At 37.1% G+C, this 24116-nt stretch overlaps 2 protein-coding genes across 2 annotated transcripts; one reads left to right on the top strand and one right to left on the bottom strand.

Moving 5' to 3' along the window:
• The first annotated feature begins 10510 nt into the window (after positions 1-10510).
• Positions 10511-11818, top strand: LOC115925333 (eukaryotic translation initiation factor 3 subunit M-like). The gene is made up of 2 exons (XM_030989006.1): positions 10511-10713; positions 11705-11818. The coding sequence occupies exons 1-2, from the start codon at positions 10519-10521 to the stop codon at positions 11801-11803; spliced, it is 294 nt and encodes a 97-aa protein (XP_030844866.1). The 5' UTR covers positions 10511-10518; the 3' UTR covers positions 11804-11818.
• A 1881-nt stretch (positions 11819-13699) lies between these two features.
• Positions 13700-22806, bottom strand: LOC591848 (protein MNN4). The gene is made up of 10 exons (XM_030988869.1): positions 22702-22806; positions 21936-22157; positions 21623-21666; positions 20835-20864; positions 19906-19951; positions 18836-18940; positions 18229-18348; positions 16479-16670; positions 14620-14811; positions 13700-13729 (listed from the first exon to the last, which is right to left on the bottom strand). Exons 1-10 carry the CDS (start codon positions 22804-22806, stop codon positions 13700-13702), a joined length of 1086 nt encoding a protein of 361 aa, XP_030844729.1.
• Between the last annotated feature and the right edge of the window lie 1310 nt (positions 22807-24116).

The following is a 24116-nucleotide window of genomic DNA, read 5'->3' as shown; positions in this document are numbered from 1 at the left end:
CCAAACTTGAAATCAATTTGAAATTTAATGTGCTGAAATAAAAAAAAATCGTGCCGGCTATTTTTTTGTTTGGCCCTCGAAAATTTGAAAAATCACCCCCCCCCCACATTAATCGCCAGGGGGGTCCCATCATAGCTGGCAATCGACAGCTAGCTGGCAATCCCAAAGCCATGTCCATTTAAAAATTGCATTCAAGAGCCTCTTATTGCTAGGTTTACAACGTTGTTTACATTTGCAATTATTATTTCCTAGTTTTATTCACTCTCTACAGTCCCGTACTATCCCTTTTTCAGTCTGTAAACAACTTTGCAACACGAAAACAATGATGAACAGGGTTTTACTTCTCGTATAAATTTATTAGAAGCGCCCTATGTCATTTTGCACGAAGTGATACAAAGGGCCTTTCAAATTTAAGTCTATTGAAAGCATTCCCCCACCTAGCCTGTATGACCGAGCAGAATCATTTAGTGCTCAACAATAAAAATCCACAGTCTTGGCTAAAGAGGTCCATTATTTGTTTGTTTATTTAGTTATTTTATTTAATTGACATTGTACAGTACTATTAAATATCAGGTATATTGGATGCTCTGTTTTAAATACAGTCAAGATTGCCGAGCAATGAATTACATCCTGCTTCTTGTCCTCAAACCATATCTTTCTGGTTTTTAAAACGGTATCATTTGAATTTCCATTTCCAAGCATTATTTTGAACTGTCCCGAAATTGTTTTCCTTTCTTTAAATGAGACTACAGCCCCAGTCTAAAGTGCTTGTCCTCCCAGACAAGGACAAAGAGCCTCTTCGGTAGGTTTAGGGACAATGCATCAAAATAACGCGGTCATTGTTGCAATGTCAGGAATGCTATTATTACCTCCTCTTTGGTAATCCTCGCATTTGACCAAACAAAAGTCACTCAATGAAGGGAGGGTCAGGTTTGTTTTCAATTCACTAATATTATTGATGCCATGTCAGAAAGAGCTGAGTAGTTTGTTACGTAACTATTCAAAAATTGCAGGTGCAAGCTATTGAAAACAGAATCGAATAGCCAAGCTTCCCTATTCATTGGTGCCCTGTTATAGAATTCGTAGCATATACTGAATTGAATAGACCCGTGTTCTATTCATTATACTATGTGAGGGCAGTGGCCTCTTGTCATATCACTTTAAGTTTAAGTCAGCAGTTTGCAAATTAAATGAAATAAACATAAAACCTCACTATTATATCAGTAATATCAGTAACTGAAAGAAAAAAAATACGGGCAATCTTGACAACATCGGACTACAAAAATGATGATAATAATGCATCCCGAAAGCGTCAAATCAGTAAATCGGCACATTTTGTAAAGTCATTAGCATGCAGAAAGTGTTAACAACAAAAAGCGAACCAGTTATCACGGTGAGGCAAAATGGTCTTGTGGATAAAAGTGATCACTTCACAATGCAATGTACTCGGTTCGAGTCTCAGTTTCTCCTTTATATAAACCCATGTTATTTTTTTCTTCTTCACTCCATAATATTGACTTGTCATCTCTTTTTTAAAGGGGACACCCCCCCCCTCAACAAAGAAAAAATAGCATGTAATACTCTTTCTTTAACAAGCGACTCTCTGAATTAGTCAGAAAACATCTTTTGCTACATCTACAACAATTAGTGTAAGTATGAAGAATACATGAAGATTAGCAATGTGACACTTTATCTAGTGGGTAGGCAATCGTCTGATAACTGGAAGGTATCGGGTTCGACCCCCAGCTGTTGCGTTTTTTTCTTTTGCTACATCTACAACAATAAGTATAAGTATGAAAAAAAAAACATGGAGATTAGCAATGTGACACTTTAGTCTAGTGGGTAGGCAATCGCCTGGTAACTGGAAGGTATCGGGTTCGACCCCCAGCTGTTGCGTTTTTTTCTTTTGCTACATCTACAACAATAAGTATAAGTATGAAAAAAAAAAACATGGAGATTAGCAATGTGACACTTTAGTCTAGTGGGTAGGCAATCGCCTGGTAACTGGAAGGTATCGGGTTCGACACCCAGCTGTTGCTTTTTTTTAATCTTTGAAAAAGAAAAAACTGATGTCAAACCCATTTTGATCTCACTCAAAGTCCATATTTATTGCTATTCTCTTAATTGATCTATACAATGAGCTTGCAATTAACTTGTAAGCAAGGTAAAGTATTTACGAAGTACAAGAAGGACAGGAATCCTGTTTTATCTATTTATCAAACATTATTACATTCAATACTTTTTCAGTCCCAATGAGAGAGAGAGAGAGAGAGAGAGAGAAAGAGAAAGAGAGCCAGAAAGAGACAAGTGACGAGAACCCAATACACCTCATCAGTGTAATAAAGTCGGATGATCTTAATCTACATACTTACTTCAAATATTTTGCCGGGCAGATATTATTATTTATAAAAACAAACCAATTTTGGAGTTTTATAATAAATATTATTGTTGTTGTTGTTGTTGATGTAAAACAATGAGAAAATAGGGACCTTTTGCGGGGGGGGGGGGGGGGAGCAATGTAGAAAAAAACTACAGGGGAGCCTTGGGATTTTTATTTGGGGGGGGGGGTGGGTATCGGCGCGGATTCAGGATTTCTTAGGGGGGCCCAAACTTGAAATCAATTTGAAATTTAATGTGCTGAAATAAAAAAAAATCGTGCCGGCTATTTTTTTGTTTGGCCCTCGAAAATTTGAAAAATCACCCCCCCCCCCACATTAATCGCCAGGGGGGTCCCATCATAGCTGGCAATCGACAGCTAGCTGGCAATCGACAGCTAGCTGGCAATCGACAGCTAGCTGGCAATCGACAGCTAGCTGGCAATCGACAGCTAGCTGGCAATCGCTGGCAATCGACAGCTAGCTGGCAATCGACAGCTAGCTGGCAATCGACAGCTAGCTGGCAATCGACAGCTAGCTGGCAATCGACAGCTAGCTGGCAATCGACAGCTAGCTGGCAATCGACAGCGTAGCCTGGCGGCGGTAGCGGGTAGCCCCAAAGCCATGTCCATTTAAAAATTGCATTCAAGAGCCTCTTATTGCTAGGTTTACAACGTTGTTTTACATTTGCAATTATTATTTCCTAGTTTTATTCACTCTCTACAGTCCCGTACTATCCCTTTTTCAGTCTGTAAACAACTTTGCAACACGAAAACAATGATGAACAGGGTTTTACTTCTCGTATAAATTTATTAGAAGCGCCCTATGTCATTTTGCACGAAGTGATACAAAGGGCCTTTCAAATTTAAGTCTATTGAAAGCATTCCCCCACCTAGCCTGTATGACCGAGCAGAATCATTTAGTGCTCAACAATAAAAATCCACAGTCTTGGCTAAAGAGGTCCATTATTTGTTTGTTTATTTAGTTATTTTATTTAATTGACATTGTACAGTACTATTAAATATCAGGTATATTGGATGCTCTGTTTTAAATACAGTCAAGATTGCCGAGCAATGAATTACATCCTGCTTCTTGTCCTCAAACCATATCTTTCTGGTTTTTAAAACGGTATCATTTGAATTTCCATTTCCAAGCATTATTTTGAACTGTCCCGAAATTGTTTTCCTTTCTTTAAATGAGACTACAGCCCCAGTCTAAAGTGCTTGTCCTCCCAGACAAGGACAAAGAGCTTCTACATAATAGACTACGCTATTTGATATGAATATCATTTGTTGTATTTCGATACCATTACGTCATCTTTTCTACGCCTGCCCGGCATGCATTACGAGCAACTTGCACGTTTCTATCGGTAGCGTATGAAGGTGCTAGGCTGGATGAACATGAATAAACATGATTATATGACGTTACGATCCGTCATCTTTATTGCTCAGCTTGCGTTGTACAATGCAATAGACTGCGGTACAGTAGTTATGTAGTATCCTTATTAGGCGGTGTCACACAGAGGCCCAAAATCCGGATTTTAGTTATCCAGATTTTAGTTATCCTCTTAATTGCTGCCTGTCATCAATTATCTCATTAAAAATCCTCTAACGAAGCAAGAAAATTCTGCCTTGAAAGGATTTTTCAAGGGATTTTTAAGCGATTTTTCTGTGTGACACCGCCTATTGTTTTACTGATCATTTTCGTAATATGTGTCATTTTCTAGAATTTCAGTCAGTGTTCTTGCTCCAGCATTGCACAAGCCTATATAACCAAATTATGGAACTGTGAATGACTTCAAAATAAAAATTCATAGAATTAACGATAGATATTATTCTATTAATATATTATAGAGGTAGAAAATCTAATGATAACCTTGCTCTAAAATATAAAATAGATGTTATTTCTTTAGAGAGAAAGACATGTAAAAAGTTCCTTGGTGTCTATATCAATGAAAAACTTGACTGGAGCGAACATGTAAAACACATCGTTACATCAATCTCCAGAAATATTGGCATACTGTATAGAGGGGGGGGGGGGGGGGGGGGGTCGTGACCAAGCTTCCCCACTTTTTGTTACACTGAAATGCTTAATGAAAGGTTCGATGATAATTCCTCCAAATTGCCATAGTGTGTCACGGGGGTCTCAGCCATGTAGAAATACTGTAAGCATGCGTGACCACAGGTTTCCGAGACACCCCCTAAACGAGGATTTCTTCTGAAGCCAAAATATACCCTCAATGAGGATTTTGTGTGTTTTTTCCCCCTGACTTCACACCCTAAATTGGTATTTCAAAAAAGTGTACTCCTAAACAAGTATTGTAAAATTTTATCACCTTGAGCATTTTTAATTTGTATTTTACCTGTTTATATGCTTGTATTTATCTATTTTGTTTTTGATGCTGTTATTTGTTTTTATTATTACCACACTGGGCCTCATGGAAGACCACCAAATTGGTTCCACCCTGTATAAATATCAGAAATAAATAAATAAATAAATAAAAGTGCTATATGAATTACCATTTAAGTTGTTGACAAAATGTGAAATAAATCAAATTGCGCTTTTGATGTTAAGTTCCCAATGAATCTAGACAATGAGGGTTAAGCCTAAGTCCACTCCAAAAATAACTTGCTTTTGATAGATGCAGAAAAACACTAAAAACACAGCAATACAAATTTGGGTATAAAATCGGATAACTAATATTGAAGTTATGAATTTTTAAAAAAGGGTGACAAACTATATGGAACAATGGAAATCACTACACAAACTGCCAATTTGGTTATCAGTCTGGGACGTCATTGTCTCTGATGCCTCACTATATCCCATTAATTTACCTTTCTGTCCCCTAAACTTAATATCTCATGCCTTGTATTATATTGCGTTCATGACATTTCACAAAATCTTTTATGAACATTACTATTTTCTGAATATTGTATATTTTATTATTGATTTTTTATATAAATAGTTTATCTAAATTTATGGGTAGTGAGTACTATTTTTTTTAATGCTCAATGGGAGGTCGGGGGGGGGGGGTTGGAGCTCCATTTTTTAAAAATCAAGACCCCTCCCCCCCCCACACCCCCTCTTGAGCAGCCTATTCAGAGAGTCGCTTGTTAAAGAAAGAGTACCACATGTTATTTTCTCCTTTGATTAGAAGGTGGGGGGGGGGGGGTCCCATTAAAGGACAAGTCAATATCATTGTTGGGTGAAAAAACAAAATGATACAAATAAAATGGGGTCAGTAAAGGCGTAGCTGGGAATCTTGGAATGACGTTAAAAAATGTGCTTATTTATTGATTCTACGCTTTCGGGATACATATTTATTATTATTTTTGGTGTCCGATTGCCCATAAAAAGGCCCTTTTGAGGAATGACCACGTCCAAGGCTTTTTTCTACATTGCCCACCCCATCCCTTGCAATAGGTCCCCATTTTATTCTCTTTTAAGATCAACAATAACAACAAAAACAATCATAATGATATAACTCCAAAATTGGCCAAATAATTATATTTTAATTTCTGGCTTTCTCGGCAAAATAATTGTAAATAATTATGTGGATTGAGATTTTCAGTCTTTATTTGATTAGTTGGATTCTTTTCTCTTGTCTCTTTTTGTCTCTCTCTATCTCTCATTCGGACTGAAAAAGTAATGAATGTAATTAGATCTAGAGTCTAGACTATGTGTGATGGATAAACCAGAATTGCTGTCGATCAACTACTTTGTGTATTACTTTATTTTGTTTACAAGTTCACTGTAAGCTCATCGCATCCCGCTTGTTCGCCGGTTGGCTGATTCACCGCTAAATATTTTCTCACGAATTGGGCATAAAAAAAGAAAAAAAATTGGTTTAAATAGAGTAGTCTATATCAAAATTGCAATATCATAGTCTCGGTCGATCTAGGAGCTTCAATATGGCGGCGATACTGCAAAGAATGGGACCGGTATCAAATGTTATGGAGATTGTATAGCTCGGTGGTGAATCGGCGGAATGAAGTGACGAGCAGACTGGAACCTATTCTCATGCCTTCACTCGTGTGTACACATCTTGAATCGTAGTCCCCAAATCGGAGTAATATCTACCCGCGTGCCGTGTGTGTTAATTTTTTGTGAGACATACGGGAGTGAAAATAACCGCAAAATCATGAGTTTACCAGCTTTTATTAATATCCCCGAAGCCGAACAGGGTTACGAAATATCTCCGTATAATGATCTTTAAATCTGACATTTCTTTTCGTAATTATCGCGTTATACAACAAGATTTATTTTGTTTCTTTATTAATTCCCACATATTGAAATACGTGTTTGTGAATGAAGTGATAGTAAAGATGCGAGTGATTTTTTTTGGTTAGAATCCAAAATCCTAATTTAAAAAGTTTAGAAAATTGCGTCTTCAAAAAAATAAAATATCAGGTACATTGGAAAAAAATGTGCGCGAATATGCGGACGTTCATGGGGCACTAGAGGGAGCTTAGTGGTAGATGATCCGGGTATCTGATATTTATTTATAGTCTGTATAGACTAGGTAACTAGATTAGTATTAGTCCCCCTCCCCCTGTAATATAACCTACTTCTTTAAAAAAAAAATGTTGTTTCTGTAAAGGTGATCTGTGTTTTAACAAGCTGTGCTTTTTTAACAGACCACCTCTTTTTCCACATTTGTTAAAGTCTTTATAACTGTTTCATTGTTAATGTATTTATGCTAGTTTACGATGAACTTGTCATATCAATTCCTTTCATAGCAAAAGCGCTCCTCACAATTTCTGTAAATTTGGCAGTTTAACGCTACGCGTACCGCCTTGACCGGACTGTTCGGTACTGTGCAGTTCTGTGTGTAGAGAGGTCGGGCCGTAATCATTATTTCTTGGGGGTGCATAAATTGCTCTAATTATACGTACGCGTGTAATGCGCAAGTTTATTGTGACGGCACTAAACCCATCCCACTCATTGTTCCCCTATTTTCATAATGGTACTGACCCAATGAAATGTGCAGTGCGCTCACGATCGAGTACGCGCTGCGCTGCGGTGTACATGTACTGTACTTATGTATGCATGTTCAGTTATATGTGTATGCATGGCATTACGTACATGACATGCATACACGGCTAGCTGGCACAAAACCCTGGGTCGGGCTTCTAAAAAAATGGTGAAGCATGATTTGACATGAAAATTGACGGGGCTAAATATGAATCAATCAAAACGAGCTTTATATGTATGAAAAGCTTACGTATCATACGTCATTGTCTGGGATTGAGGATTTACAAATTTGACGCAAAACGCGTTGCTGCAAAGTTAAAGATTGGTATATTGAAAGGCAATCGAGCACAGTGCGACCGATCCATTGACATTGTGTATGAGAAAGTAATTTTTTTTAAATGGATTGTAAAGTTCAACGTCAAAGTGACGGAGGTTTTTTTTTCAAGTAAGGGCATGGTTTTACATGGAATGTAAAGGAAATGTTTCCTTCTTCTCATATCTCGATTGAGGATATTATACTCAATTTCGATTTTTAATGGTAAAGAAAAGTGTAAAAAGATGTCGAGAATTTTACCATATGTCATGTAATATAAAATGCGCGCGGGTCGGTTGATCTCCCAAAAGGAGCGCGAAGGAATTGATATGTACTACTGTTACTGAATGAAATGTTTTTTTTATGCAAGTGGAAAGAAATAAATAAATCTTAAATCTTAGAATCTAATCTTAGAGTAAATCTTAGAGCTTCGCGCGCATACAGAAATCTGAATGGCCTTCGGCTTCGCCTTCACTTTACTTCAGTTCTAGAGTAAAACTAAAGGAGGGGTTTTTCGGCCACTTAAGACAAAATTCTATTTTTTGGACTCTTTACTTCCTATTTATTATCATTTCTTGTTCAAATCATGAAGCAAATATTCTTATTATTTAAACAAAAAAAGAATCCCAGAAAAAAATCATGAATTGCCAATTTGCCATGACAATATTCATTTCAATTTTCACTGTTTCGGAGCCAGTTATCGGCATAGCGAACCAGTTTTCGGCCGGATGTACAAAGTCAATAGGAAGCGCGCATGCCCGTAGATCGGCCAAAAACTGCCGATGGTCGATTACCCCCTCCTTTACTCTATAGTCTAGTCTATGATTAGATGATTCGCCAATAATCAGGCCAGGTGGAAGGATATATCTTTTCTATGTTATCTTGTCTGACCCCTAAGTGTTTTCGCGGAACAATTTTGGTTTAAAAAACTCTTAATACGCACCCGTGCGCGTATCGGCCGTCACCAATCAACTGTCGAATGAAAATTTAGAGTAAGGACAATTTTACATGTACGATTTTTATTACAAATAATATATCTTGTCAGTTTTTTTCTTATTTCTTTTGTTGTACAGCACTTAAAAATAATTTTGTTATGAAATTTGCTCCTGACGTGGTTCAGACTAATTGTCTGATGTATTTTCAAGCCAATTTTGTGAATTTATTTTTTTGAATGTATTTGCCTACAGCTTTGCCTACAGATATCCTTGTTTATGCGGAAGATCCTTATTCTTAGACTAGCACCCCTACCATTCATTAGTTGCGATTAGAGTAGATGGGATTCATTTGCTGCTCAAAATAATTAAACATTTCTTTTGTATAGTCTTGACGCCCTTCTGGCTTTCAGCACACGACATTATGTTTTTGTCTTATGTTTTATGTATTACATGTTATACCAATGGAAAACAAATTTCTGTATTATATTATAGACAATAAAATCTTGAATCTTAAATCTTGAATCTTGAATCTTTACAATTATGACTGTAAATGTGTTTCTCCTGCATAAGCCCTGTACCTAGTTAGGTCTACATTTTTTCTACCAGTGCCGTTTGTCATTTGTGCAATTCATGTCTGCAATCAGTGAGAACTTAGTTACCTGTGATGGCATCATATGTGTACTATCAACACCTGCACCAACCGCAGTTCTCCAGACTGGAGGAAGGCAAGCAAAGAAGAGGAAAGTTATCTAAACATGAAATATGCATTGTATTAATATCTTTTTCATTCTTCAGGCCGGGGAGCTGAGGTCCTTCCTAAGGGAAAAGGGAGCCGATATCTCAGAGACGATGAGCGAGGAGGGTCTAGAATTAGACCTTGAAGCAGTCATCGATAATGTGGGAGCCGTCTGGAAATTACCAGATGTGAACGGTAAGGGGAAAAAAAAAGCACATTTCAGCATTAAAATTCACACATTTCAGGATTAAAGTTCACACCTGTTTTTAATTTTGGCAGTCAGGATTATTAGTTTTGCAAGAAGACAATATGACAATGATTGATTGTTTTGTAATAACCTTGATACCAGTTGTTGAAATTGACTATAACATAGTTTTTGAGATTCTTCTCGATTGACTTTGACGATCATGCTCTTCCACAACCCTAGGCTCCTAGCCTTCTCTAAATATTATCACCACTCCCACTTCTTTCACTCCTCTCTCTTCTATTGATTAGAAAGAATTAGGCTTATATATGAGAAAGGTTTGATTTTTGTGTTGGTGGTCTGTGGAGTAGATTTCACATGACATGGAAGCACCCATGAAAATGATGAAACTTATTGAGAATACTAGCTTCAGTTGGTTATAATTTTACAGGAAATTTTTATTTGTCTTCTAGAATAGTAATGAATAAATAAACATTGATAGATGATGAGTCTAGCTCTGATAGTTTGCTGTATTTTTTAGTTCCTAACTACAGTGGCTACTGCTATTCCCATTATTTGTTGTTCATGTTATATTTAGACACTCTGCCCTGATTCATATAACTTGTTATGAATAATTCATTACAACAACTGATGCCATTTTAGAACTTGTGAGGTACCAGCCAAATAATGAAATGACTTCAAAATTGTAACATGTTGCCGATAACAAGTTTCATAACTGCCATAGTATCAATATTCGATTTGAAATAAACCTTTTTAACACTATTTTTTATTTTCTTTGTCTATTTTTTTTAAAACAGAAATTGAAGGTGTTTTCAACAGTATCCTGTCTCTTCTTATCTACTTTCCACAAGAAACGATGGAAAAACTTGTCCCTAAACTCAGCGAACATATCACCAAATCAGGCACAGCCGAGCAGTCGTACATCAGAATCATATATCTAAACGTATATCATAAGATATATCTATCTTATGATCGATACTATGTGGCACAGGAAGATTAATTGTGTGGCATACCAAGAGTTGATTGATTTCTTCTTGTTTCTGTTCTGCAGTTTGAATAGTTTATTCCATGGCGTCGGAAAGACGAACCCTCTTGCATACCACGTCTACACCGGCATGTTAAGAGTTGCTGCTAAATATGAAAACATCGATCAAGTCGTCACAGATTTAGACAAGGTAGGAGTCTGATTTTATTTTATTTATTTTTTATTTTATTTTATTTATTTTATTTCATTTCCAGGAACATAAAGGAGTATAACAATAACAAAGAACACAAGAAAACGAATTACAATAATAAATACAATAACAGGAAGAAGCCATCAACTAATGCCTGATTTTGGTTGTTGATGGATAATATAATTTAGAGGTGTTGTAGTCGAGTGGTTTTAACACTTGAATGGGAATGCGAAGGTCATGGATTCAAGGTACAGCCCTAGTGTCCTTTGGCCAGACATTTATTTACATTTTCCACTCTCCACTCGGTTGTTAAATGGGTACCGAGTAGGATGATGATTTTAATGCGGTTGAATTGGCATTGCCTGGGGCGGGGATACTCCCCATGGAGTAGAGCATGTGCACTATCATGCAATTGAATCCAATGCCCAGGGTATTAACAATTACAATGTAAAGCTTTTAGAAACGTAGTTTTAAGTGCTATACAAATGTTACCATTATTATAATTATTTTACCTTACTGCTATAAGAAGTATATTCCTGTAAACAATCAGTTTAAGTCCAACCTAAGGGACTCGATGAAAGTGTTCCGTACCAAAGGGTATGAATCGGGTAACGAGACCTCTGCTCAATCGTAGAGCTGCTTCATTTCCTTATGTAAACTAGATGACTGAAAGTTTATGTCCCACAAACCGGCAAAATCTTATGGGGAAAGGTCATTTTCATATGCAGCAACAAATGTATTGAATAGCTTGCCGGAATACCTTAGGAATACAGAAACCTATGAAAAGTTTGGAAGGAATTTGAAAACATATCTATTGAGCACTTTGTAAGATCTTACAGTTATTAACCCAGTGCACCATTGTCACTCCTTTTGTGTTCTGTTCTGTAAAGCTCATAGAGACTTGCAAATATGTGAATTTGTTAATATGGGCTATACAAAAAAATGTTAAATAATTATTATTATTATTCTCTTTTACTCTTCTTTGTCAAAGGTTAAGAAATGGACTATCCAGTGGGAATTGAATCGAGACAGAATCAACAATGTGTACAGGCTGCTGTACGAGGGGCTCAAAGAAAGCAAGCATGGGTAAGTTTATTATTTTGTTTGATGATGATTGTTTTACCTGACTGCCAAAAGAAGCATGTGCAGTCAAACCTGCTTTAGTGACCACCTGTATACAAAGACCACCTGTCTAGAACGACAACATTTTTTGTTTCTCGTGAAAACGGTTTCTCATTGAAACATTGTAGGTATATATGCACATGTACATAAAAGACCGTGGGTGGTATTCTCATAAGTTAAGCCGGGACTAAGTCCAGACTAAACAAGAATTTTAGTTCACACTTCTATGGACTGCTAGGTTTCATCTTCGTCCTTCAATATCCTTGACAAAGATAATCTACCAAAGACTTTGTTGAAATTCAGTTCATACTCATATTATCTTTTCATTCCCATTTCATTGCAAAAAATTATTTTTTTGTACACTTTTCATTGCAGGATTAAAATAATCTGTACAAGGTAAATGAGTTGGCAACTGGCGCTCCAAAAAAAGTGTGTACTAGTTAAGCCAGGATTAACTTAGTACGCGCTATCGGAATACCACCCCATCTGCCTATAAAGACACCACTTTTCTTGTCTCCCTTGGGTGGTCTTTATAAACGGGTTTCACTGTACATTGTATATGCTTGTTAGTAAGCAGCCAGCAAATCTGATATGCATCTTCCCTTACCGGGAATAATTAAGCCAATGTACATGTAGCAATTGTAGATTTCCAAGGAGCTTTCACGGAGGGCAATGCGTTGCAGGGTCATAACTTCTTTGTTTATATTAATTGTTTAGTGTAAATGTAGTGACATATTTCATTTGTAGAACAGATTTATCAGTCATTTCAATGCATAGAAAATGAGAGAAAAATGTATAACTATGATATATTCCTCTATCTCTCTCTCTTTTTCTCTCTCCCCCTCTCTCTCTTGTTCTCCCCCTCCATCCCTCCCATCTCTCTCGTCTCTCCTTCACTCCTCTTCCTCCCCCTCTCTCTTCCTCCCCCTCTCTCTTCCTCCCCCTCTCTCTTCCTCCGATCCCCCTCTCTCTTCCTCCCCCTCTCTCTTCCTCCCCCTCTCTCTTCCTCCCCCTCTCTCTCCCCCTCTCTCTCTTCCCCTCTTCCCTCTCTTTGTCCCCTTCTCTCTCTCTCTCTCTCTCAGTGATGAAACTTTATAAATCTTTTGGCAATCTTTCGGCAATTATACGCCCAGTATTAAAACCTTATTACACCTGTTTGATGCAACTGTACAACCAATTTTGCTTTATGGATCCGAAATTTGGGGTGCTAGTGCAATAGACATGAAGAAAATTCTTCAAATAGAAACAGGGAAAACAGGACTGTATTATAAAAAACGATTTTGAGAAAGTACACATTCAGTGTTGTAAAAATATCTTAGGGGTAAACCGCAAATGCAGCAATTTAGCAGTTTCAGCTGAAATTGGAAGGCATCCTCAACTTATTCAAATTGCAATGAACATGCTCAAATATTGGATACGAATACGGAGTTTGGATGAAAATGGCCTTGTCTATAAATCTTTTGAAGAAAACAAAAAATTAGTAAATAACGAACAAAGCTGTTGGTTAATGTCAATTCGGGATATCTTTAGTTCACTAAATATTTGTAATAATGGAAATGAGACCGTATTGGACCCTGAAAATATACAAATTTCTCATAAAGATTTTGTCGAGTTATGTAAACTTTGTTTGGAAAGGAGATTTGATGAACAATTAAAACTAGACTTATTTGATGATAGGGATACCCGTAAAGGAAATAAACTCAGAACCCTCAGACAATTTAAAAACTCAATCAAGCAAGAAAAGTATTTATCTCATATACCAAATATAAATTTAAGAAAAAATATCGCCAAACTACGTCTAAGCGCGCACAACTTACCCATAGAAACAGGAAGGTATAAAAGACCAGAAAAAACTCCCCCGAATCTACGATTCTGTGAAGACTGTAATATGAATCTTGTAGGAGATGAATTCCATATAATTATGAAATGTGACAAGTATAAAGATTTACGAGTAGATTTTATAGAAACAATTAGTAATCTGGAAGAAAATGTTTGTAATTTGGATAGTCAAGAAAAATTCATATTTATAATGAGATTAGATAATGAAGTTGTAATAGATAGTTTTTCTTTGTTCACCAAAAACATAATTGCAATGAGGGGTAATTTTTAGATACTATATGTTATAACAAAGTAGTCGTGTACAATCTTATGCTTTTGTTTTAGTTCTCATTTACATATTTCGTATTGCATGACTTATTGTTTATTTAGAAAGGTGTTGTAAATGTTTTATATTATGTTTTATATATCGATTGTTGCATTACATTGTAAAGTGATTATAACTATGTCTATAAACAGAATATTGATGTACATCAATGATGTTTAATAAATACAATACAATACATGTACATGGCTCTGCAAGATAATACATGTCTTGAGTTTAATAGTACCGGTAGTCCATCTGTCGGTTCTAATGATAATACATTCACAAGCTATTTATAGGCATACATAATGAGCCCCATGACCTTTGACCTCATGACCCTAAAATCTAAACAGTTCATTGGCTGTGCAAGATACATAAACAGTATTAATACTGATGATGCTACCCTGGTTAAACCAGACATACACATATAACTATCATCACAATTAAATTTATGACATAATTACTACAGTCAAACCTGCTTTAGTGACCACCTGTATAAGACCACCTGTCTACAAAGACCACATTTTTTGTTTCCCTTGAAAATGGTTTCAAAATTGAAACATGTACTAAAGGAACCTGTCTACAAAGACCACTTTTTGGGTTTCCCTTGGGTGGTCACCATAGACAGGTTTCACTGTACTTACATAATACTCATTCTTCTTCTTCTGTTCATCGAGATCAAAGACATCACCCAAGGTAGTCTTGAGCTGGTTATAGAGGTCGTTGGCAAAGTTACGCAACTCAGCTTCCGTGGTCGTGCTCGAGATGGTCATCGTTGGGACCCGGTCAGCGAGGGTTTGTTCACGATTCTTAGCCTTCTGCTGTGATACAACTTTCTGTAAGGCAAATCCAAGATGTCAAGATGGGTGGAAAAATAAGTGACTTTTTCCTTTAAGCTTTTACTGTACTGGCAAATAAAACTGCACTTTTCTAACAAATTAAAAAAAAAACTAGATGGAATTCGACTGCGCGCAGTCGAAAATGATGCCTCCGTCATAGAGCAATTTTACAAACCAAAACAGAAGAAATTTTTCGAATACAAGTTCAATTGTAATCCATTGACAGGTTCTCGGAATATCGTGATTACAAGCAATTTCTCATATACATATATGACCCTTTGATCTTTGACCTCATGACCCTAAAATCTACTCAGTTCATTGGCTCTGCAAGATGTCCTGAGTTAAATAGTAATCCATCTGTCAGTTCTAATGAGAATGCGTTCACAAGCTATTTTTGCATACATAATGAGCCCATGACCTTGACCTTTGACCTTATGAACCAAGAATCTACTCAGTTCATTGGCTCTGCAAGTAACATACATGACCTAATTTTGGCAGGAATCCATCAATCGGTTCTTGAGATAACACGATCGCGAGCTGTTTTTGCATACATAATGTGCGCTGTGGCCTTTGACCTTTGACCTTATGACCCCTAAATCTAATCAGTTCATCGGCTTTGCAAGATACATACATGACCAAAGTTTGGCAGGAATCCATCGATCGGTTCTTCAGATAACGCGATCACGAGCTGTTTTTGCATACCTAATGAGCCCTGTGACCTTTGACCTTTGACCTCGTGACCCCAAAATCTAATCAGTTCATCGGCTCTGCAAGATACATACATGACCAAAGTTTGGTAGGAATCCATCAATCGGTTCTTTAGATAACGCGATCACAAGAACGGGACGTACGTACGTACAGACGTTCAGACGTACGTACGGACGGACGGACAACCCGAAAACATAATGCCTCCGGCTACTTCGTAACGGAGGCATAATTATAAACTAATTATTTGCCCAATGTAGGTCTGCGTCGGCACATAGTAAGCCTTTGCAGAACCGTGTAATGGCAACATTGTAAACAATAATATTGCACAAGTGACAACCCTATACAACATTTGAGCTCTAAAGAACTTGTTAGGACTAAGAAATGCAGTGCTTGTGTTCCTAAAACAGAAACGAATGTCCTCGTGAGAAGTTTAGTCATGTACTATACATGTTAGCCTCTATTAAATATTTGAAAAGGAGATTAAAATTTTCAGTAAAAAAAGAATTGGCACTTAAGGTTTAATTTATAATAATAATAGCCTCATCAGTATTTTAACATACTCCTTGAGGCCCCTGCATATTATCATCTTATTACCCTGGCTTTAGCCGAGCTACCATGATAAGGCGCTCAAGCATTCAAGAAATTTCACTCCTACCGGGTACCCATTTACAACACCAGCGCCCTGTCTTACAAAGAGTTGATGATAAGTTGCGATTGATATCAATTGCAAACTTGCGATTGATTTGGATCAATCGCAACTCTTGGGTTGTAAATTGTACATTAATATTTTGCCAAAGGTCATTAGAACCTGGGCAGCTAGAACTGGAACTGCGAACCATGTGATTCACAGACCAGCAATGTACTGTATCCTCTAGACCACGACACAAAAAATGTTCAAAAACTTATGACATATGACTTTAGAAAATTGGGTGGTAGGGGGGGGGGGGGGGACTCACAGAGATGTTGATAGGGGCTCCAGAAGGGTTCATCATGTTCCTCCTAGCCTTCTCCTTCTCTTCCTTCTCTCTCTTCAGCCGCTCTCTTTCCTCAGCCTGCTTCTTACGCTCCTCTTCAGCTTTCTTCTGTCTCTCCTCCTGGAGTTGCTCCATTTTACTCATCTCCACCTCCCTCTTCTTACGATTCTCCTCCTGAAAGGAGATAAAGAAGGGTCAACAGTGGTCCACAGTGGCTTAAACATGTAACAGGGACAGGTTTGAAAATCAGCTACAGGTTAAAGCCCCACTGCACTAGTTTGGCCAGGAGGGATTAGTGGCCCTGCATGGTCACTGACAGGTGGTTATCTCATCAAATCAGCTCTCAATTAACATAAGAAAAAAACAGGTTCATGGGGGACCAATTGTCACCGATTAGGCATTGTTTGCTAAATAAAGGGCGCTAGTAGCTATACGCAGTGCAGTGGGCTTTAATATTTATTCGAAACAAAAATTATTTATGATATATATTTAGTCACAAAATTAGGTTAAAAACACTTCAAAATACAGATCAGATTGCACCAGAGTAGCAAACCCTGAACTCCAGCCACAAGAGATATCATGCTTCCCATACATCATTTCATACTTTTTCCCAGTTCCAATTTTACAGGCTCCAATTTTTGGTTTGAGGACCACCTGGGCATCACTTCTTATACAATGAGATAGATAGAACAAACTGTGTTGAAAATGAAATGCACACAATCCTATCAAAGAATTAATGTTTGTTTCTCCATGCAGTCTTACTGTAAATGTATTATGATTGTAAATGCCCTTTTTACGTCTACTGCTTGAATTGTTCGTTTAATCTCAAGTTATCATACCATGTAACATGAACTTTGCAGAAATGTGTGAGTAACGGATTGATTGAGAGAGGGAATGAGTGAGAGGAAGAGTGAGTGGGTGGATGGGTGAGTGTGCCAGTGATGGAATGAGTGAGACTGAGTAACTGAGAGAGGGAGTGAGAGTGAGAGGGAGAGTGAATGAGTGGACGTATGAGTGAGTGAGAGTGAGTAAGTGGGTGAGTGTGTGAGATTGAGTTAGTGCGAGTGAGTAAAGGAGTGAGTGAGGGAGTAAACAAGTGGCGAGTGGGTGAGTTAGTGAGTGAGAGTAAGGAAGTGAGTAGGGAGTGAGCAAGTGTACGTGAGATTGAGTGAGTGGGTTGATGGATGAGAGTGAGTGAGAGAGTATGTGAGTGAAGAGGTGATTGAGTAAGGGATTGAGTGAGGGAGTGAGTGCGAGTGAGTAAGTGAGTTAGTGAGTGAAGAGGTGATTGAGTAAGGGATTGAGTGAGGGATTGAGTGAGGGAGTGAGTGAGAGTGAGTGAGTTAGTGAGAGAGAGAAATGGGGTGAGTGAGTGGGTGTAAGTGAGATTGAGTGAGTGGGATGATGTGTGAGTGGGTTGATGGATGAGTGTGAGTGAAGAGGTGATTGAGTAAGGGATTGAGTGATGGAGTGAGTGTGTGTGAGAGTGAGAAAGAGAGTGAGGTAGTGAGTGGGTGAGAAGTGAAAGGGTAAGGGAGTGAGTTGGTGAGTGTTTCTTTATTTAAGGACTTACAAATAGCCCCCTAATCTGCTAAATTGTAGTATACGAAAATGGTCGAATTTTTCTGAAATCTGTCAAGGGGGGGGGGGGGCAAACAATTCCCCCCCCCACATCAGCCCCCACCCCCTCCCCACCCCTCTTGCTCCTCCTTCAAATGTGGTAAGAACTAACCCTCTGTTGTTTGAATTTCTCGGCATCTCTCTTATTAGCCTCTAGGTCCTCTTTCAGTTGTTCTGGAGTGCTGTATGTTATCTTGATCGGCTCCTTCTTTACATTCTTATCTGGGGTCTCCTGAAAAATATTTATCAAAAAACACAGAATTCATCATGAATTTTACATAAATTAGGAAAGTAAAACACCTATATGTTTATTAAATGTATGATTTTGCGAACTAGAAACTTGTTTAATAAATAACGATTCAGAACAATATAAAATCAATATAATGGAATGTTATCCTCAAACATTTGCTATATGTGTTAGCATTCATTTCATCACAACAGCGTGCATTACATTTTGCATTTCTTTTACAGAAGAGCAATAAAAAATCAGTATAAAAAAAATAATGCTCCTAATATATTTGCTGTGAGTGTGAACATGAATTCTTTAATTTCCTTACCACAGTGCAAGGAGATATATAAATATAAAACGTTACTTCAATATAGTAGCTCTGAGTGTAAACAGGACTTCCTTCATTCCTTATCCCAGCTCAAAAAAAATAAAATTGAGATATAAAACGTTACTCTAAATTCTTCTTTCCTGTGTGTGTTCATTTCCTTACCGCATCCTTCTTGAGGTTGTTCTGAAGCTTTTGAAGCCTGTCTGCAATGTGACCAGTAGAGGGCAGGCTTGCCTTGAGATCTACATTCTGCTTCTGTTTTGCAGCCTATTATACAAATTAGCAATGTTGCAGGTTATGAAGGAATATCAATAAATGACAGAAACAAACTTATGACTTTAACAAATAAACATTCTGGTTATCAAGAACATACAATATACATTAATCAGAGAGAAACTTATTGAATTTGAGCGATGAAAACCGAAATTACATTTTTCTTGAAAGATAAATGTTTAAAAAGCATTTTTCTTGAAAGATAAATATTAAAAAAGAGAAACGTATACAAAAAGGTTTCAAAACTTATTCTAAAATCTAAATATGATTTGATCAATCTAAACTGCAAAGGAACAAATTTAAAGAAAGGATTTTTTTTAAAAGAATATTTAAAAAATTAAAATTATAATAAAACTTAAATATCATTTGATCAATCCAAACTTCAAAGGAATAAAACAAATAAAGCCCCTATTTTAATAAGGTGGTGCACGATTTGTTTAAAGGTCAATCTCATATACATCACATAAAATCTTCTTTGAGAGTGAAATTAAAGAATAATACTTATAGGCATCATTTTTCCAAAAACAAAAACAGAATTTCGACAGAGGTATTAGTAATGTCTTCATATCTAAGCAAGATTTCCCTTTTTTCGTAATATGAATTTAATAAAGTTGTTTTTTTTTATCAATCACGCCTCGTTTTTTTTTAAACTTGAAAATTAAAGTAAATAAACCTTTTAAAAAAATATATATATAAAATATATAATCAGTATTCATTTTTCGAAGTGTGTTTAAATCTAGCTAATGTTATTCTTGTGTTTACAAAGTTACTTTAAAAAAAAGAAATTTCGTCTCCCAACCCAAAATGACCTTTTATTTGCTTAATTTCATTTCTCTAACCTCTATCAAAACTTGATTGCAAATAAAAGAAGAATTCAGAGTAACTTGGTAATAAGGTTGGATTATCATAAAAGAAAAATCTAAACCAGTCTACTCTATTTTGAGACAACATAGCAGTACCTTGTCATCAAACGTGAATCCCTTTTCCTTCAGCATGCTGACATGCCTATAGTTAGTGGTTAGATGAACAATCCAAATCAAATCATAGCAAATCATAAAATCAAGTCAAATCAGAACAAATCATGAAATCAAATCAAATCATAACATATAATATCAAATTATAAAAAACCAAATCATAGCAAATTATATTATTAAAACATGGAACCAATCAAGTCATGCCGAATTAAATATCATCCTAAATTAAATCATGTAAAAAAATAGGCACTTTCATTCATTTAAAAGCTACCAACCATCTTTGGGAGATTCCCTATCTTTGCTATGGAAGATGACAGTTGTCCCCAAAGGGGGCAAGTGGTACAGGTATAACGGGTGACCCAACATTTGCTCTTGTCACAATTGCTACAGGCATTATTTCATCAAAAGTGTAGGACTAGAGGGATAGGGTTGCAATTGGGTTCAAGGTTATTTTTAAGTAAAGGTTAAAGATTAGGGTTAGGTGTATTGTTGGGTCCAAGAATAAGAAATTGGTTAGTGCAGGAGATTAACACAGAACAATCATCGCAGGAGAAAGAGTCGTACATCCATTCAGTGGTATGAACATAACCAGGCAAACTCAGGTGTGATGCATTACAGAAAACAACAGAAAATTCATATGGAACACTATCATTCATGAAAATGAAATATTAGAAACTCATTAAGATTGGGCACAACTTGATCAATGAATGATGTGCATGTTGTAATGGACATAGCATCTGTTTGGAGCCAAAAGAACTTAAACTTGTGTACACAAAGTTAACACCCTTTTGGCTGTGAACGGACAATGTTAGATCTACCATTAAGCTTCTTACTATCAGAGAAACACATAAAGATTGTTTTGAAATAGGTTCAGAATTCAAAGTGACAATTTAGGAGGAAACAGATACACTTACCCTTGATCAACAGGGGTAACCTTGACAGTCCTGTGCGATGAGAAATAAGTAGGTTCACGTAATTATGGTATGGTAAAGATTATGATCATAGCTGTATGATTAACTTGAAATCCCAAGTAAATACGGAAATACATGTATCATGCCTTGTGGCTAGAGAAGCAAAAAGAAGGACATGTACTTGTGTGGAGGGAAATAATCTGTGACCCCCTTTCCCGTCCTTAGCTCTCTTTCTTCCTCTCTCCCACTCACTCACTCACTCACTCTCACTCACTCTTTCTCACTCACTCTCTCACTCACTCACCCACTCACTCTCTCATTCACTCACTTGTTTTTCCTGCTCACCCACCCACCCACTCACTCACCCACCCACCAACTCACTCACTCAATCACCAAACCACCCACCTACCCACTCACTCACTCTCTCACTAACTCACTCACCCACCCACCCGCCCGCCCGCCCTCCCACTCACACACTCTCTCTCACTCACCCACCCACCCACTCACTCTCCCACCCACTCACTCTCTCGTTCACTCATGCATGCATGCAAGCACGTACACACTAACTCAATCACTCACTCTCTCACCCTCCCACTCACTCACTCACTCACTCTCTATCTCTCTCTCTCTTACAAAACTTGGTATTAAAGGGAATGAATAGTTTAGTTCTCAACTGTCTGATACATTTTCTTCTCTCTTCTCATTATTCCCCTTTGCCTACAAACATGGATGTTCTTATTCTCTTCCTCTTTATGAACATCAGTCTATATCATGTACTTTTGAATACTTACTTGTGTTTGGCCAGATCTTTGATGCGAGCATTCATCTCATTAAGCTGTAAATATATCAAAGTAGTAAGAACAATTACCTTGAGCATGTGTAAACCTCTCATTCATGACACTATACATGTAAAACTGAAGATAACATTTTAATGAACTCCAGAGAATTGAAAAAAAATGGATGTAAAGATTGTCATACAGTGTATAACTTAAGACTTAAAGCAGCTGGACCCCTGGTTGCTTACTTTAATACAAGCATAACAATGCTAATTCTTAGCAATCAAGTAAAACAAACAAACAAACAAATCATCATCAATCTACTTGCATCATATTCCTGCCTCTCCTTCCTCTGCTCAAGGTCATACATATCGCTGTACACCTCCACCAGCTTGGCGTGGAGGATCTCTGCAATCTCACGGAGGCGCTCTTCAGAGTCGTGGGCGCTGATGCGTATCTGAGGAATGTTCTCCTCCACCCTCTTCTCCCTCTCAGCCATCATCTCGGCGGAAGTCTGCATCTTCTCTTGCTTAGCTCTAGCGATGTTTTCCTGCATATGAGGAAGAATGGAATAGAATAGCATAAGATGCAAGACATCTGAAACAGAATCATTGTATCAAGAATATATTTTAGTCTTTGTCGCTAATTCTTGTTGCCAGGCTACCCTGGGAAAACAAGACATTGACATTATCGCCATCATCACCATCATCATCATCAACAACACCATTAACATCATCCCCATCATCATCATTGTCATCACTATCAACGCCATCGTCATCATCACCATCATTAACATCGCCATGATCATCAACATCATTGTCATCATCAACATCACTGTCATCACCATCAACATCATCGTTATCATCATCGCCATTGTCGTCATCACCGTCTCCATCATCATCATCATCATCGCCAACATCATCATTAATATAATTATTATACTTTGAAAAATATGAAGAGAACAATATAAATTAATCTCCATACTCCCTGTAACCATAATGTGTATTTTGGGTCGGAATCTACAACTTGGTGAAGAGAGATTTAATTCCCTTCTGGCACCACGATATCTCCTACATGTATGTAAATGTACTTACAGCTATGTTGTACTTTGGAATAGAGTACATCGTCTGATTCTCTTCTTCTGCCTTGTTGCGTTTAGCCTCAGCCTCTTGACGACGACGCTGTATTTCTTCTCTCATCTTACGAGTTTCCTCCTGAAAGAAAATTGTGTTTATTCATTTTTATTTTTCATTATTTACTTTTCAGGAACATAACATGAAATGATAACATACATAGAAAATGATAGCATACATAAATGTTGATCAAAAATTAAAAAAACAACCAATGGCAGGGATTTCCAAAAGATTCCTGTTCATGGGCTTTCCTTGTGGATTATAGTTTGTTTTTTCAAAGGGCAAAAGACGAGATATCCCCACCACTTCCAAAATAAAAATACATGCAGAATGAAAAAAAAATATTAAAGAAGCGAGTGTAAAATGTAATAATATTTGACAAAAACCATGTAATGCTAAAAACAACCAGGGTGTTGCTTGCAATATAAAGGCTCCTAATGATGGGGGTATGATCTATCCATTATCACCTCCCCCATCCTCCAAATGCAGGTCTTACTCTAGAAACCAACAGTAATGAAGTTAATATCAAATCGCCTTTCGGTTAGGTACATCACTAGCCATCCATTCTCTGATTATGCACTTATCCACTTAAAAGAAAGTATCCTTCCACTTTCCTTAGTGTAAACATGCCACACGGATGTATGGCCCCATTGAACAAAAGATACACACAAAATTTTTAAACCCAGCAATACATGAAGAAAAAAATTAATATACACTTTGCACTTTTTTGTAGTTCATATTGCAATGACCATGTTTTTTCGTGATCCATGGCCCTGTTTCATAAAATTTACTATCAATGACTATTGCTAGAATCATGAGACAAATTTACTCTCAGCCAATCAAATGCAGCGATTTCAGTAGCTTATAATGCTTATTGTAACTTGTTATTGATAACAAATTTCATGAAACAGGACCCAGGTCAGTCTAACAATTGACAAAAATATATAATATTCTTAAGAGGGGATTTCTATGAAGCCACTGCGTAAGAACATGAAATGCTGGTTGTAGATTGAGAGTATACATGTAGTTTCCCCCTTTAAAAATTGAACAAAGTTAGCTACCGAATTTGAACATGCATACACCTGTACATATAAATGTATAATTCAGATTCTGTCCATTTGTGCTCCTCCTTTTATACATGCAATCGAAACAGTGCAGTGTCTCTAGTGTCCCCCCCCAAAAAAAAAATAATGAAAGGACTGTCTCCTGTTTAGTGTTGAGGATATGTTATCTTCTCAGCTGACTGTGCAAGACACATTATACAGTACAGTCTTGGCAGTGGACTAGTACATCGAGACATTCATGAGTCACAGTTATGTTAATCAAGCGGCCAGGAGGATGTGGTGACATTTAGAAGGGAAACAAATTCCCCCCTC

Source organism: Strongylocentrotus purpuratus, unplaced genomic scaffold, assembly GCF_000002235.5.
Source record: "Strongylocentrotus purpuratus isolate Spur 01 unplaced genomic scaffold, Spur_5.0 spur5_scaffold_18, whole genome shotgun sequence".
Taxonomy (NCBI): domain Eukaryota; kingdom Metazoa; phylum Echinodermata; class Echinoidea; order Camarodonta; family Strongylocentrotidae; genus Strongylocentrotus; species Strongylocentrotus purpuratus.
Note: the sequence above shows the minus strand (reverse complement) of the source record. Positions and strands in the feature narration are given on the sequence as shown.

Bases quoted from the DNA above. Each gene is read 5' to 3' on its own strand.
- LOC115925333 (XM_030989006.1), top strand. From the start codon at position 10,519: ATGTGGCACAGGAAGATTAATTGTGTGGCATACCAAGAGTTGATTGAT. The intron at 10,714-11,704 runs GTAGGAGTCTGA...TCTTTGTCAAAG, and splicing joins TCGTCACAGATTTAGACAAG to GTTAAGAAATGGACTATCCA.
- LOC591848 (XM_030988869.1), bottom strand. From the start codon at position 22,806: ATGAGAGAAGAAATACAGCGTCGTCGTCAAGAGGCTGAGGCTAAACGC. The intron at 20,865-21,622 runs GTAAGTATTCAA...CTCATCGCACAG, and splicing joins AAAGATCTGGCCAAACACAA to GACTGTCAAGGTTACCCCTG. The intron at 18,349-18,835 runs GTAAGGAAATGA...AATATTTTTCAG, and splicing joins ACAACCTCAAGAAGGATGCG to GAGACCCCAGATAAGAATGT.